At 44.0% G+C, this 12,867-nt stretch overlaps 1 protein-coding gene across 10 annotated transcripts in view; it reads right to left on the minus strand.

Moving 5' to 3' along the window:
* PRR5 (proline rich 5) overlaps positions 1–12,867 on the minus strand; it is a 93,864-nt gene that overhangs the window by 41,745 nt on the left and 39,252 nt on the right. For 5 of the 10 annotated variants that reach the window (XM_080390808.1, XM_080390812.1, XM_080390810.1 and 2 more), the window contains 2 exons: positions 12,531–12,644; positions 2,235–2,315 (listed from right to left, as the gene is read on the minus strand). In XM_080390808.1, the coding sequence (XP_080246934.1) occupies positions 2,235–2,315; positions 12,531–12,634 (185 nt within the window). In that variant the 5' untranslated portion in view covers positions 12,635–12,644. Of the gene's footprint in view, positions 1–2,234; positions 2,316–12,530 lie in introns of all 10 variants that reach the window. The other 5 variants (XM_080390814.1, XM_080390813.1, XM_080390815.1 and 2 more) reach the window with 3 other exon arrangements.

The raw sequence follows: 12,867 nt of genomic DNA on the forward strand, positions 1-12,867 counted from the left end.
AAAAAGGCAAAAAAAATCAGTCTATTTGCAGTCACTTGCCTGTTCAGTTGCCTGTGATGTTGCAATAAACTCAACACACCTATATCACTGTCTTGGTTTCAGCTGGGATAGAGTTAATTTTCTTCTTAGTACCTGGTGCAGTGCTGTGTTTTGGATTTGGTGTGAGAATAATGCTGATGGCACACTGATGGGTTTGGTCATTGCTAGGGAATGTTTACACTAAGTCAAGGTCTTTTCAGTTTTTCTCAGGCCCTGCCAGTGAGAGGGCCGGAAGGGGCATGGGAAATTGGCAGGAGACACAGCCAGGACAGCTGACCTGAACGAGCCAAAGGGATATTCCGTACCATATGATGCCATGCTGAGTATATCAGATGGGGGAAGAAGGAGGAAGGAGGGGACACATTCAGAGTGATGGCGTTTGTCTTCCCAAGTCACTGTTACATGTGATGGAGCCCGGCTTTCCTGGGGATGGATGAACACCTGCCTGCCGGTGGGAAGTAGTGAATGAATTTCTTGTTTTGATTTGCTTGTGTGTGCGGCTTTTGCTTTATCCATTAATCTGTCTTTATCTCATCCCATGAGTTTTCTCACTTTTACTCTTCTGATACTCTCCCTCATCCCACTGTGGGGGGAGCGAGTAGCTGCATGGTGCTCAGTCACCATCCAGGGTTAAACCACAATGATTACCAAGCATCATCATGTTGCAGCATTTATACCCAGGTAAATGAAAGCAAAATCTAGGCACAATTCACCAAATAATGTCTATCTGTCTATCTTCTGTTTGTTGGTTCATATAAGATTATATTTGTCTCTGTCACATCAGCAGGTGATTTTTCCTCTCCTGTCCCTTACCACCAGATAAGCATCCTGAGGCAAATGCTTTGGGCCAGGAAATCTCAGCCCAGAACTACCATTTTTTGTCATTCAGATAAAGATGTAGAATCCTAACTGCACTTACAGTAATAATGATCAACCATTATTCCAATAACTAGCTCAAAATGATTGATGGATCATGGTAACTGACAGCCACCCTAGAAAAGCTATTCTTTGTATGTCATTTTCTCCCCAGAGAAGTACGATATAACTGGAGAATAAGATTCTTTTCATTTCAAAATGACAGAGAGGGGAAAAGAGAGATCACAGGCCAAATGCCATTTGCCAGGGCTTCTCTGAAGATATTCCCACTATTAAAGGAACCAGACTGGGCCAGCTATCCCAGACTAGGAACTACACACAGACCGATAACCAGAGAGTATCTGGATATCCTATGGATTTTGTCAGACTCTGGTGCCTGGACAGAGTGGGAATATGCAGTAAGGGAAAGGGAATCACTGAGACTCTTATCAGAAGACAGTCAGGAAATGTAATAAGCTGTCTTTCTAAAGTGTAGTTTCTTTTCTATCATTTATTCTTCAAAGTGCTGGGACAAATTTCTAAAAGGAAATCTGCTACCTTGCCATTGCCAGTGAGAGAGGGTTTATTAAATAGTAATATATGCTATAAAAAGTAGCAAAAGGTGAAGTGCTGTATAAATTCAGATACCAGCTTACCTCTTGGTAAACTTTTCTTTGCCACTATAACTTAAATAATTCAAATGGTAGGATTTTCACATGTTTTTTTTCCAGGAAAGAAAGAGTTCCCATTATACATCTCACTGGTCTATATTTAGTCTGTTACACACAGTATCACCAAAGTATGAGAAAGAAAGAGGAATCTTAAGGTGCCTTACTCAGGTCAGCGTGCTGACAAGACAGCTTTGTAATGTCTACAGCATATTCAGCCTATGTCAGGCAGGACATGTTCCCTTGCACTGTCGAACTGAGCACTTGGAGGCTTTACATCCTCCATGGATGCAAGGGATGCACCTCAGAGCTAGGTTGGCACTTACGGAAAGGGCATCGTTGCAGTGAAATAGGGCTGCATTACTAGAAGGATCCAGGTTTTTCTTTCCTTAGTTTTCAATGCAGTACATCTAGACAGACTGAAATAATCCATCCTCCCCACAGCTGAGTATCTCCCCTGCAGAAGGAGGAGCTCAGCTCTCACTACGCAGCAAGATGTTGACACACATCAGCAACAGCTATTCACTGAGGCCAAACTGACTGTACTGGCTGAAACTACCACTGGGAAAAATCTCCACGTAATACTGCTGTAGAAGCTTTTGAGTGTGAGTGCTAGCAAACAGTGCTATGCACGCTGCCTAATAACACCTTGTGTAGAGTCAAGTCTCTTACCTGACTCCTTCATTGAGGTTGTAAAGTTCATGGTCCGGGAGACCCTTACGCTGGAACACTGCTATTACTCCATTGTGGATACTGAAAGAGGACATTAGAAGTCATTAGCACCCGATCACATTTTAGAAGGGTATCACTTCCACATTAAGCCTAACATCTCCGCCTAGACACTGCAGGACCTTTTTAAAAGTCATAGGTGACTTATGGTACCCCATCCCAGATGCCTTAAAGGGAATTATTACCTAGAAAATAGATTACATCTTCAAAAATCAGTTCCTTTTGATTTGTTCCAACTTGGTAACTTCAACAGCTGCACAACTGAAATAAGTAATTTCAGAAAACTCTGGCTTATATATTTTAGGTGCTTTAAGTATATTAAGTATAACTTTTCATATATTCATAGATTAAATATATTTGAAGTATTTTAAAGTATATTTTTGTCTCTACGGCTCATCGCAGAGACAACTAACAGTTTCACTGTAAGATTGGTGATGTTATTCCCAGCATTGTTGGCATATATTTGTCTGAGCTACGGTTACTTGATTTCTTTATCAACAAATCAGCATTTATCCAGGCTGGACACTACATCTGATGTTTCACTCACAAACACAGCATCCTTTTACTAGAATGTAATCTCAAGAATTGTTAGTTCTTAAAAAAGCAGAAGAAACACTGGACAATTATGAATTTTAAGTCAATTTAACTAATCATTCATTTTCAAAAATGAAAGAACAGAAAAGGGGCAATTGGTTACAAAGACTGTTTCCTATTACCGCTTTCTCATTTCTCAAAGTTTTACGCTCTTGCTTCAGCTAAAGGAAAATGAAGGCTGTACTGAAAGAACAACAGGTCTAGAGTTTCTAAGACAGACAGTGAGACAAGCAGCTATGTGCTCAGCAGAGACCAACCACCGTCCTACAAAAACGCTCCTTTCTCATTTTCAATGCAATTTGTAACTGTTCTGCAAGCAGATCTTGCTTAGAGGTGGTGACTTTCCGCTGCAATCAGACACAACCGAAGACAGGATGGAGACGACAAAATTCTCTAGCCAAACAGAAAGTCACATACCCAACACTGTCTGTCCCTGACGTGTATGGCCACCAGTACCGTGTATTCCAGGATGCTGAATGGCAAAAACCTGCCAGGTACTGCAGGTACCTACCAATCCACATGCTTAGCAGGGATGCTTACTGGTCCCACGAACTTAGCAAGACTGCACCTCAAAGGGTTACTGAAATAAGTATGTGCTTCAAGATGAAGCTCTGAAACACTCCTGAAATACACCTGACACAATTAGTCTGATGACACATCAGCCTAAATCACTGAGCTTAGGTCTGAGGACAAAGGTAAAGAAATGGCAGTGAAAGGTGAGACCAAACCTGTTCCAGCATTAGTGGAAGGGAGTAGAAGTCTCCTTCCCCAACCTGGTGCCACCTTTTATAGCCTCACAGTTTGACATGCGCACAGGTGCTTCAGCTTCCCAACACTAACACACAAGAAAGTAGCCTTTATCCCCTCCACTGCTTGTACTACTGCTACTCAATTTCCAATATGACTTTTACTGAAATGACCATTCCCACTGCTGGCAGTGACTGCAAGTTATTTCGTTTCTGTCTGACTCAGTTACACCATGTGTGAAATAAAGATGATGACACTGACGACTAAAGGGTATTTTAAGATATATTTATGAAAATGGTAACAAAAGCAATGAGTGTGATTATTAACAGCAGGGTTACATGCTATCGTTTTAGCTGTTTTTTCCTTCTTCCCTCTCAACCCTACGAACTGCAAAGAGAAAACACAGATTTTGGCTTGTGGCTCTTCCTATTCAAAGTTGCACCTGAGAAAGGGAGATGACATCTTAAAGCATATTACAAAAAACATAGGGCAGAAGTCTTCCTGCTCTGCACTGTCTCTTTGGGTGTCTTGTTCTACATTCCACCTCCCAGTCTGTACTCAGCCAGAGGAAGGAACAGCAACAGCTATCCTCAAGGAGCCACCAAATTGCATCTCACCCCTACATCTACTGAAAAGATCTTCCAAGAATGAGAAGCTACAGATGCACATTCCTCCTGGGGATACGGTTTTACCAATGACTCTGCAATATCATTTTTCAGAGCTTTGCAGCTGACCTCCCCCTGCTCACACTGCACTGGAGTCTGGTGCAATGAAGCAGCAACCAGCTTTGGAGCTCTGGAAAGCAAAACCAGAACCAATCCTGAAGGTACAAGGATTTGGGGTTGCCCTGTCTTGTGAAGGAAAGCTAAAAGCAGTATCTGTTTGTAAGGTCTCCCAGAGGGAGGAAGCCTGATTCCTACTAGCAGCCGAGCTTGGTCAGCTCTGGCCTAGTGTCTGGAGCCAGATCCAGCCACACGTGGCTGCTCCCACTGCAAGGGGATGTCATTGCAGGCACTATGCCAGGCGGCAGTGGAGTGTGCCTGGGGACCTCAGGCACTCACGGTAAATCTTCCCAGGTCCACTGTAAGACAATCCCTTTCAATGCTTGCTGGGAGCTGAGGACTGGGCTGGAAGATAAACCTGATGCTATTCACTGAGAGATTCGAAATGCCAGGCACACAACGCTGAACTGCAAAGAGATGCACTGTTAGAAAAGCTCAGCCATGTTCATCTGTGGAAAAAGGAAATTAAAAATGGCAGGTGAAGGATATGACCCACTGTGGAGAAATACACAAGCAGATAAAAATAGGAACCATAATCCTCTTCTCTCTTTTGCTCCTTTGACGATGTTTCCAAAGTGTTAAGCACTCCCCCCACCATGGTGGTCCCTCTTCCCCCCCTACACCCACGTGCAAAGATATATACTCATGATCTAATCAGGCTTATTTTGGCTGGCTCAAACAGACACACTCAATTTATGATTATTTGAAAATTGGCAGCTAAATGTCTCTGGTATACAGTAAAGCGACTTGGGTATTTTAATATTATGAGTAATATGTGAAGTACGATTAATGTAGTGAATAAAACAAGCAGTCTTTACATGCTCTTCTGATTCGGAAATGAACTTTGCAATGTTCCCTGCCAGCCTTCTGCAGAGAAGAATGACTAAATATCTCTCCTAAAAGCCAACGTGCTCGCTCCCTTTTTCTCTGGCACTTCTTTCTAAACGAGGGGGAGGTTTTCTCTTTCCAGCTTAACAGGTCCATTATTATTCCTCAAAGAAGTAAGAGAGAGCAAGCTTTTTTAACAAGAACTAAAGGGGACAGGTTGTAGCATTTAAGTTATTGCCTGTGTAGTAAAACTGCACCTACATAAAATATCCTAGTGGTGATCATTTAATCTGCCTGGGATCTCACTTGTTGTGAGGGACAACTCACTAGGAAACAAGTCTTGGCCCTGCCACATTGGCTTTATCTTTCCATCACAGACAGCAGCGCTTGCATGCAGGGTTGCAGGCATATAGTCCCAGGCTGCATGCAGGTGACATGCGAAGGCCCTCCACACTTGCTCAAGGCAACAAAGAGGAGTTGGAATAACTGGGATGCTATCGGTGCCATAGGTTGGTGTCAGGATAACAAAAATCTATCTTAGATCTTCTTAGTTACCTTAAGCTAATGAAAAAAAAAAAAAACAAAACAACCCCTGCTTAAATTAAAGTAATGCTATGGTTTCTATGAGTGATTGTTTAAATGGGTTTAGTCAGAATGGTACAACCTTTTGGTGTAAAGAAAATCTGAGCTGCTGCTTCCACACAGAAGTCCTGCAAGATGCTTCAGGTGGGTGGATCACCTTTACTTGTGGCTGCAACCAGCTTCCACTGAGGCTTAAGTCAATAATTTATGTAATTAAACTTTATTTAAATAGTTAACTTGCACTAAAAATGTCTTGTAAACTCCCTTCTGTAACTCTTCTACAACATGAAAGTTAATAATGGGTACACTCATGCACTGATATTACTCTGAACACCTCCCCTGTAGTTGCTGTGTATGTAAATGTGTGCACAAAAACATAGCACTGCAGAGGAGACAAAAAAGAGCCCCCCAGAAGGTCAGTTCCTGAACTGGTCATGCTCTATGCTGAACAAGGTGGCAGTCTCCAATCAAGACCAGACCTCACACGTCCAAGGTCATAAATGCTTCTGGTTTTCTGTATTGTATCAACAGACACATTTTCCACAGAAGCTTAGATATAACCTCTTACTGCAGCGCTGCACTTTCTCCTGCTTAAGAAAATGAGCAATGCTCCTCCACCCCACCAGTATCTCCTGCTGGAACAAGGCAGACCTGGAAGCTCTGTGCACCTGAGCAGTGCATCTTTGAGACAAGCTACAGACACCCTCACACAATGAGAAAAGGTAAATCTCTGAGTTATGGGATTATGGCATTTCTTTAAAGCACACCACCAATTCATTAGCCAGCTCCTCAGCTGGTTTGAATCAGGGTAAATACTGCTGTGGCAGTATTATTTAACCTGAGTCCAAGTACTAAGATACACTGTGCAGGCAACTTTCCATAAAAACATGTGGCCATGCATAACTCATGGTCAGAAGACTGTAGCTAGAAGACATTTTGAGAGACCAGCAGCAGCACAGAAAGAAGCCTGGGATGAGGCTTCCCACTGGTCAATGGGTGGGCAGGGAAGGCAGAAGCATGGCTACAGCAGGCTGGCTGTAGGAGGGGAAATCAGGATCAGAAAACTGCAGAGACCAGGGTTGGTTTTTTTTTTTTGGCGGGGTTGCCTTCAGAATGAAGACAAAGTGTCAAATGGCTCCTGCAATGTATTGTACTCACCTATCCCACAGTGTCCAGACTGCCAAAAGAAAACTACCCACAACCAAGAAGGCACTCACAGCAACAAAAATCAATGCAGCAGCTTAAGAAACTTCACCTCTTTGGAGAGACTACTCATTCTAAATTTGCCCAATCCTCCAAAGGAGGCAGTGGCTCCAGGACTCACTAGTCAGCTGCCTGAAATGTGGGGAATGGCAGCTCCAGCACACACAGCACAGACCTCCCCCACCATTTGCTTCAGCATGAAGGTGTAAGTCCCAAGAGCACAAAGTCTGATGCTTGCTGATGGCACTCCCATTCAGCCTAACAGCGTGAGTGCCAGGATGGGGAGGGTGGGGTTTATTATTCTGATTTTTGCATAATAGAAAGCCACTGCCTGTGTACTTCACTATGATCAAAACATACATTTCCCTTGAGTTGCTAGTTGTCCACCCAGACACCACTGCCTTCAGTGGGTGGGAAGCTGGCTCCCTCCAGCACTTACATACTATCCACCCCTGTTCTTTCCTTGACATTTTTAAGAAGCCAAGAAGGAAAAACTACTAGGATTAAACCACTGTTTTCTGCCTGGCCAGAATCAGTTTGTCCACAAAGTTGAGGAACAATTGCAAAGTTGGGCTTGCAAGTCTCTGTCTGAATCATGACCCGTTTGCTTCAACCATGGCCACGGCCCTCCCAGCTTGGCGTTTCCTGGCAAAGCAGGTGGAGTGGCCCACATCTTCATTCATGCATAGCACACAGGCAACTCTGGTTCTCTAAAGCAGTCACTACCTTTGTATGCAAACAGCATAGGTGAAAATATCACAGCATTTTTTATTTAGTGTTTGCAAATTCTCTCCTTTCCAGAGCTCTAGCTGAAGTCCATGACTAAAACCAATGCTGGGTGAATAATCACACCCTGCAAGTTTCGGGTAGGTAAAGGCAACATTTTCATTTTCAGAAGGAACTAAGTGACTTAGAGCTCATATCCTCTGGACAGTTATGGGAATAGCTAATTAAAAATAATTAACCTGATATAACTGCATCAAAAGACACCCTCGCTCCAGAATAAACCCTCATTTTTCTGAATTAGCTTAATCCCATCTGGAAGAGTCCATTTTCAGCACAGCTTTAGTCCAGCTGCAGCTCCACAGGCTGTCCATGAGGCCCTGACCCTTTCGAAGTCAGCTTGCAGCTGCCAGTTTACTAAGGTTTCTGAAATTTTTACCCAAGGTAAAGCAGTTTACAAAGAGGAACAGGCTGCAATTATGCAGTGGATCATACATGTGAAAATAAGATGGTCTGCAAAACTCCATCCCCAAAAACTTTGAGAAGCATTAGTTCACTAACCTCACCAACTATAAACACTACTCTTACATACGAAGTTGAGACCTCCCTGAGGTGCTACTGAAGAGTTATATCTCTGCAGAGTATAGGACTAAGGAGATTTTGGCTTCCAATTGTACCTGCATTCAATCAAGTACAGATATGTTTGGAGGGCTATGGGGGCAGCTATTCACCATCACCACTTTCCATTACTGTAGTCAAGGCTGGCATATCCTCCATGATGCAGTGGTGGCTTGACCAGCTGGGAAGTCCCCTTCATACTTCTGTCCCTCCTCCCCATCCCACAGCTCAACTCCCCCCATGCATGCACACAGCTAAATGCTTCAAAGAGTTCTCCAAATAAAGGGTCAGGAAAAAGAAGGTGATCCTCAGAAATGCAGAAATATTTCAGAGTATTTCTAAATAGACACTAAATACTGGAAGCAAGAAAATTTCCAAGTAGAAGTCACAGATAAATATGCTGGTCTGGAATGTTTTCTCCACTGAAAAGCCTCCCTGTGATCTGAAAAAAACATTCATTTTTAATTAGAAGATGAAATATGGTTCTCATGACTGTAAAAATTACTTTACAGAAAGTTATTGTGCTTATTACAACCCTGTAAAAATTAGCCCAAACCATAAAACTCTTTCTGATTCCGTATGTCTCCTTGGATTTACTGCTGATCTCACTAATGACACAGGCATCCCATCTATGTTTTCTTCACCTTTTCTTTACTATCTGCTACTCCTTCACATTTCCATGAATTTTCCCCATTTTCTTACATCAAAGAGGATCTAAATGCCTTTGACTAGAGGCTTTCCCACAGCACAACTCAGACAGTATCAGCTCCTGATTAGGCAGTCTGTGCTAGCTCAGTCAGAATGAAAACCTCGCAATGGATTTTATTTGCCCTGAGAGGGCCCCCCCTGGCTTGCAAGCTCAAGATTAAAACCCCTGTGTTTCTCAGTCCAATTGGTTTAGTCAGCATTCAGCCCTCATTTTTTGCCTGAAGCAGAAAAGGGGGGGAGAAAAGGAATTGAAGACAATGCTAGTGAAAAAATCTAAGCTATTTTAATCCAATGCAAATTCTTTGAGCTGTAATGAAATTGTATTGTTCCACTATGTTGCTGTTGGTTGCTAGTTAACGTGCACTGCCGGTGTGCGGCTGTACAGATCTTTTGGGGTTCATGGGAAAGCAAGCTCAGAAAAAGCCATGACATAAAGTCTAATTTGCATAGTAGCAGACAGCAGCTCAGCACCGATTGCCCTCTGACCTAATAGTGTCAAGAGGTTTTACAGCATTTTAGTTTGGAGGTAAAGGAAAGTTACCAGGGAGGAAGAGACCTCCCTTGCTAGCACTGAGTGCTATGTGCCCCCTGCACACTGAACCCTGCAATTAGGCTCCTGCAGTTTGCCCTCCCCTGGTGTCAGAAAACAGCAGACATCCCCTGGCATAAACAGTCTGAGGGCTGAGACTGGTCTGAACACGGCAGAGGTGGAGGAGGGGATGTCACTGGGCAGCCAAACGGCAGCCACATACCAGTAAATTGCAGAAAAAGCCCACAGTAACAGAGCTGCTACCTTGCAGAAGACCCCACCAACAAAACTGCGGCTTGGCAGTGTTTCAGTGCGGTCCCCAGCAGGGCCCAGGCAGTATCCTCACTCCACCTCAAAGGGCTGTCTTTCAGCACAGGATTGGCAGTCTCGTGTGGGGCAACACTTGCCGTGGGGTTGTGCTTTAACTCTCCCCACATCAGTTTTGACGGATTTGGTTCAAAGCCTCTTTCAAAAGCAGTTACACACACACCACACCCAGGCACAGCTGCTAACATTAGGCAAGAAACCAGCAGACATTTAAATATAGAACAGCCAGGCTTGGTGAGAGGGAAGAGCTCTGCTGGTGCATCTTTGACTTCCTTGATCAGCAAGCTCTTACGCTCAATATTGCACAGAATGAAACAGCACAGGCAATCTTTTCCTTGGAAGAATATTCCCATAAACCAAAGTATGGTATGCTAGTCCTGTCAGAGTGTTTTAATTTTGCAGGCGAAAAATAAAAAAACTTCCACAGCCCAGGATTTTCAAAACCCACCCAAGATTTCTGGTGAGTGGAAGTTCAGATGCCCAGTTTGTGACACTAATGTTACGGTCTCTCCAGGAAAGCTGAATACCAACTCCCTCCAGACCAGCCCTGTTACACCTGCCAAGATGGGCACACACTGGTGACAGGCAGAAGCTACATTGCATACATTCTTAATACAACTGATCCAACATCATTTAAGCCCTGGCTTTCCTGAGGATAAACTCCAGTTTTACAGCCTGCAGAATATCTGTGTTTCCTAAAACCAAGACAGGATACAAATCTTGACCCTCACTCTCACCTCCAATCAGGAGAAAGCCTTGCACTATTGATGAAGAAATGAAAACCTTCCCTTTGCCCATGCAGTGCAACTGGTTCATAATCTGCAGTACTTGCCATAGCTTTAGGCAGCTGATAGCACAGACACACGATGCCCACTTGACTTGCCACTGCAGGTAGCAGCAGCCCTGCCAGAGCCACCAAGGCGTTCTGGAGGCATGTGCCACCAAACACAAGGGACAGCTCAGCAATTCCTGCACAGGGAAAAGGCAGCCCACAACAGGAAAGCACGGTTAGGCCTGAGTTCATGCAAAGGTGTGACAGGATGCCTCACAGGCACCTGCCCCAGGAACAGGCAAAGGGACAGTTGTCTACTTGTTTGGATGAAACGTGCAGACATCTAGCTCGCTGATCAGCAATCAATTCTGGCCAGAGCTACACCTGTCCTGTATGAATTAAAAATAAACTCTTGCTCCAGCTCACTTAGAAAAATCCTCTGGCTTTAACATCAGCAGCCTGTAAGCCTGGAGCTCTCCTCTTCCCAGCGTGGCCGGTGCCTGACCTGTCCTCCATGCACATCCAGCTCCACAGCTCCCTCCTCGCAAGTGAGACCTGGAAATGCTAATCCTGCCAACAAATGCTGTCAGCACACCACCACTAAAAGGCTTTGGGGACCATATTCTGTCACCTTTGCTCATGCCAAGGAGTACCTTACTCCCTGCTGCTTCCCATGGGGCTACTGGTCAACTGAAGTCCCAAATGGCATGAGCCAAGATGGTCCAATCTAGCCTTTAATTATCACCACCAACCAGACCTTGGGTGCAACTCAGGGTCATATAAATAGCCTGGTATTTGAGCAGAAACTCAGTCTCTTTTGTGACTGCTACACTTTCACTGTTTTGTGTGCTGCTGGCATTCAACAACTAATTCATAATGCAGACATGAAACCACAAACCGAGCGGTGAGAGGGACAGAAGATGTGATACTTTGTAAGTCTTTTTTTTCCTCAAAATTGAAATACCTTTAACAAATGTGTCTACAGTTCATTGGTATTATTCTTCCTAAAGCTGTACCACCATACAATTAAAAAACATTACAAATGATGCTTTCCAAGCTGTGACACAGGAAATGACATTTAATTTTCAAAAAGGACGTAAGAATATAATTCCTAATGACTTATCTTTAAAAGTGTCACCAAAACAGTCATTAAGATGCTTTCTCAGTATCTGTGCTAAGTGATACATTCATAACAAAATGTTTGCATGGGATTTCTGTCAAACAGTAATAGAATTCAAATGTATAAACACAATAAAGGAAACAATCAGGACTTACTTTTCCCTGTCCAAAGTGCATGTGCTTGCTTGCGCGCATACATGCATGCACAGACGTATATGTATTAATGTGAGTAAACTGAACAGACTTTGTCATATCTACCAACAACCAGCAATATATATACTCACGCAGATAAAATTTTAACAGTTGTGTATGCCTAATTTTTTTTAAACTAAAATAAACCTAATCAACCACGAATGAGAATATCCAGATAGACACAAAGAGATATCTGTAGCTGGACCCTGTGAAATAAGTCCTTGTCCATCACAAGGGAGAGCAGGCTGAGGCTTCTGCAGGAAAGGCTCTTTGCTATCAGCCTTCAGAGAAAGGCTAACAGCAACGGGAAAAAAGCCACTCCCGTCTTTTACTTGAACGCAAACTCCAGTACGTCTAACAGGCTAACGCAGAAGCCTGGCGTACTGCAATCTTGCCGAGCTGCGAGAAAGGCAGCCTAGCCTGCAAGCTAACAGAGCGGCTACCCACACGTTACATTGCAGCCGCGGGAGGGTGGAGAGGCTGCAGGGGAGTCAGCACATTGTGCGAGACCTTACCTGTTCCAGGTAGCGTTGGAGCAGGCCCGTCGCTGCTGGGTCCCCCGCTCATCCAAGGCTGCCTGCTCTCTCTTGCCCAGATCACTGAGGCTGGGCGAACTCATGAACTTCAACCTGCGAAGAGTCCTCATGGTCAAATGTGTGTTTGCGCGTGGCAGCTACAGATACACCATCCTGTTTACACACACACACACGCAGCTGGAGCAGCAGCAGCGGCAGCAGCAGCAGCAGCAGCAGCAATGCGAGCAGTTCCCTCCGTTTGCTGTTCAAAAAAGAAACTTAAAAAAAAAAGAAGAGAGAACCAGTCTCTACAGAGCACACCTCTGCCAGCAAGAAA

The sequence above is a fragment of the Falco punctatus genome, assembly GCF_963210335.1.
Source record: "Falco punctatus genome assembly, chromosome: 6".
NCBI lineage: Eukaryota > Metazoa > Chordata > Aves > Falconiformes > Falconidae > Falco > Falco punctatus.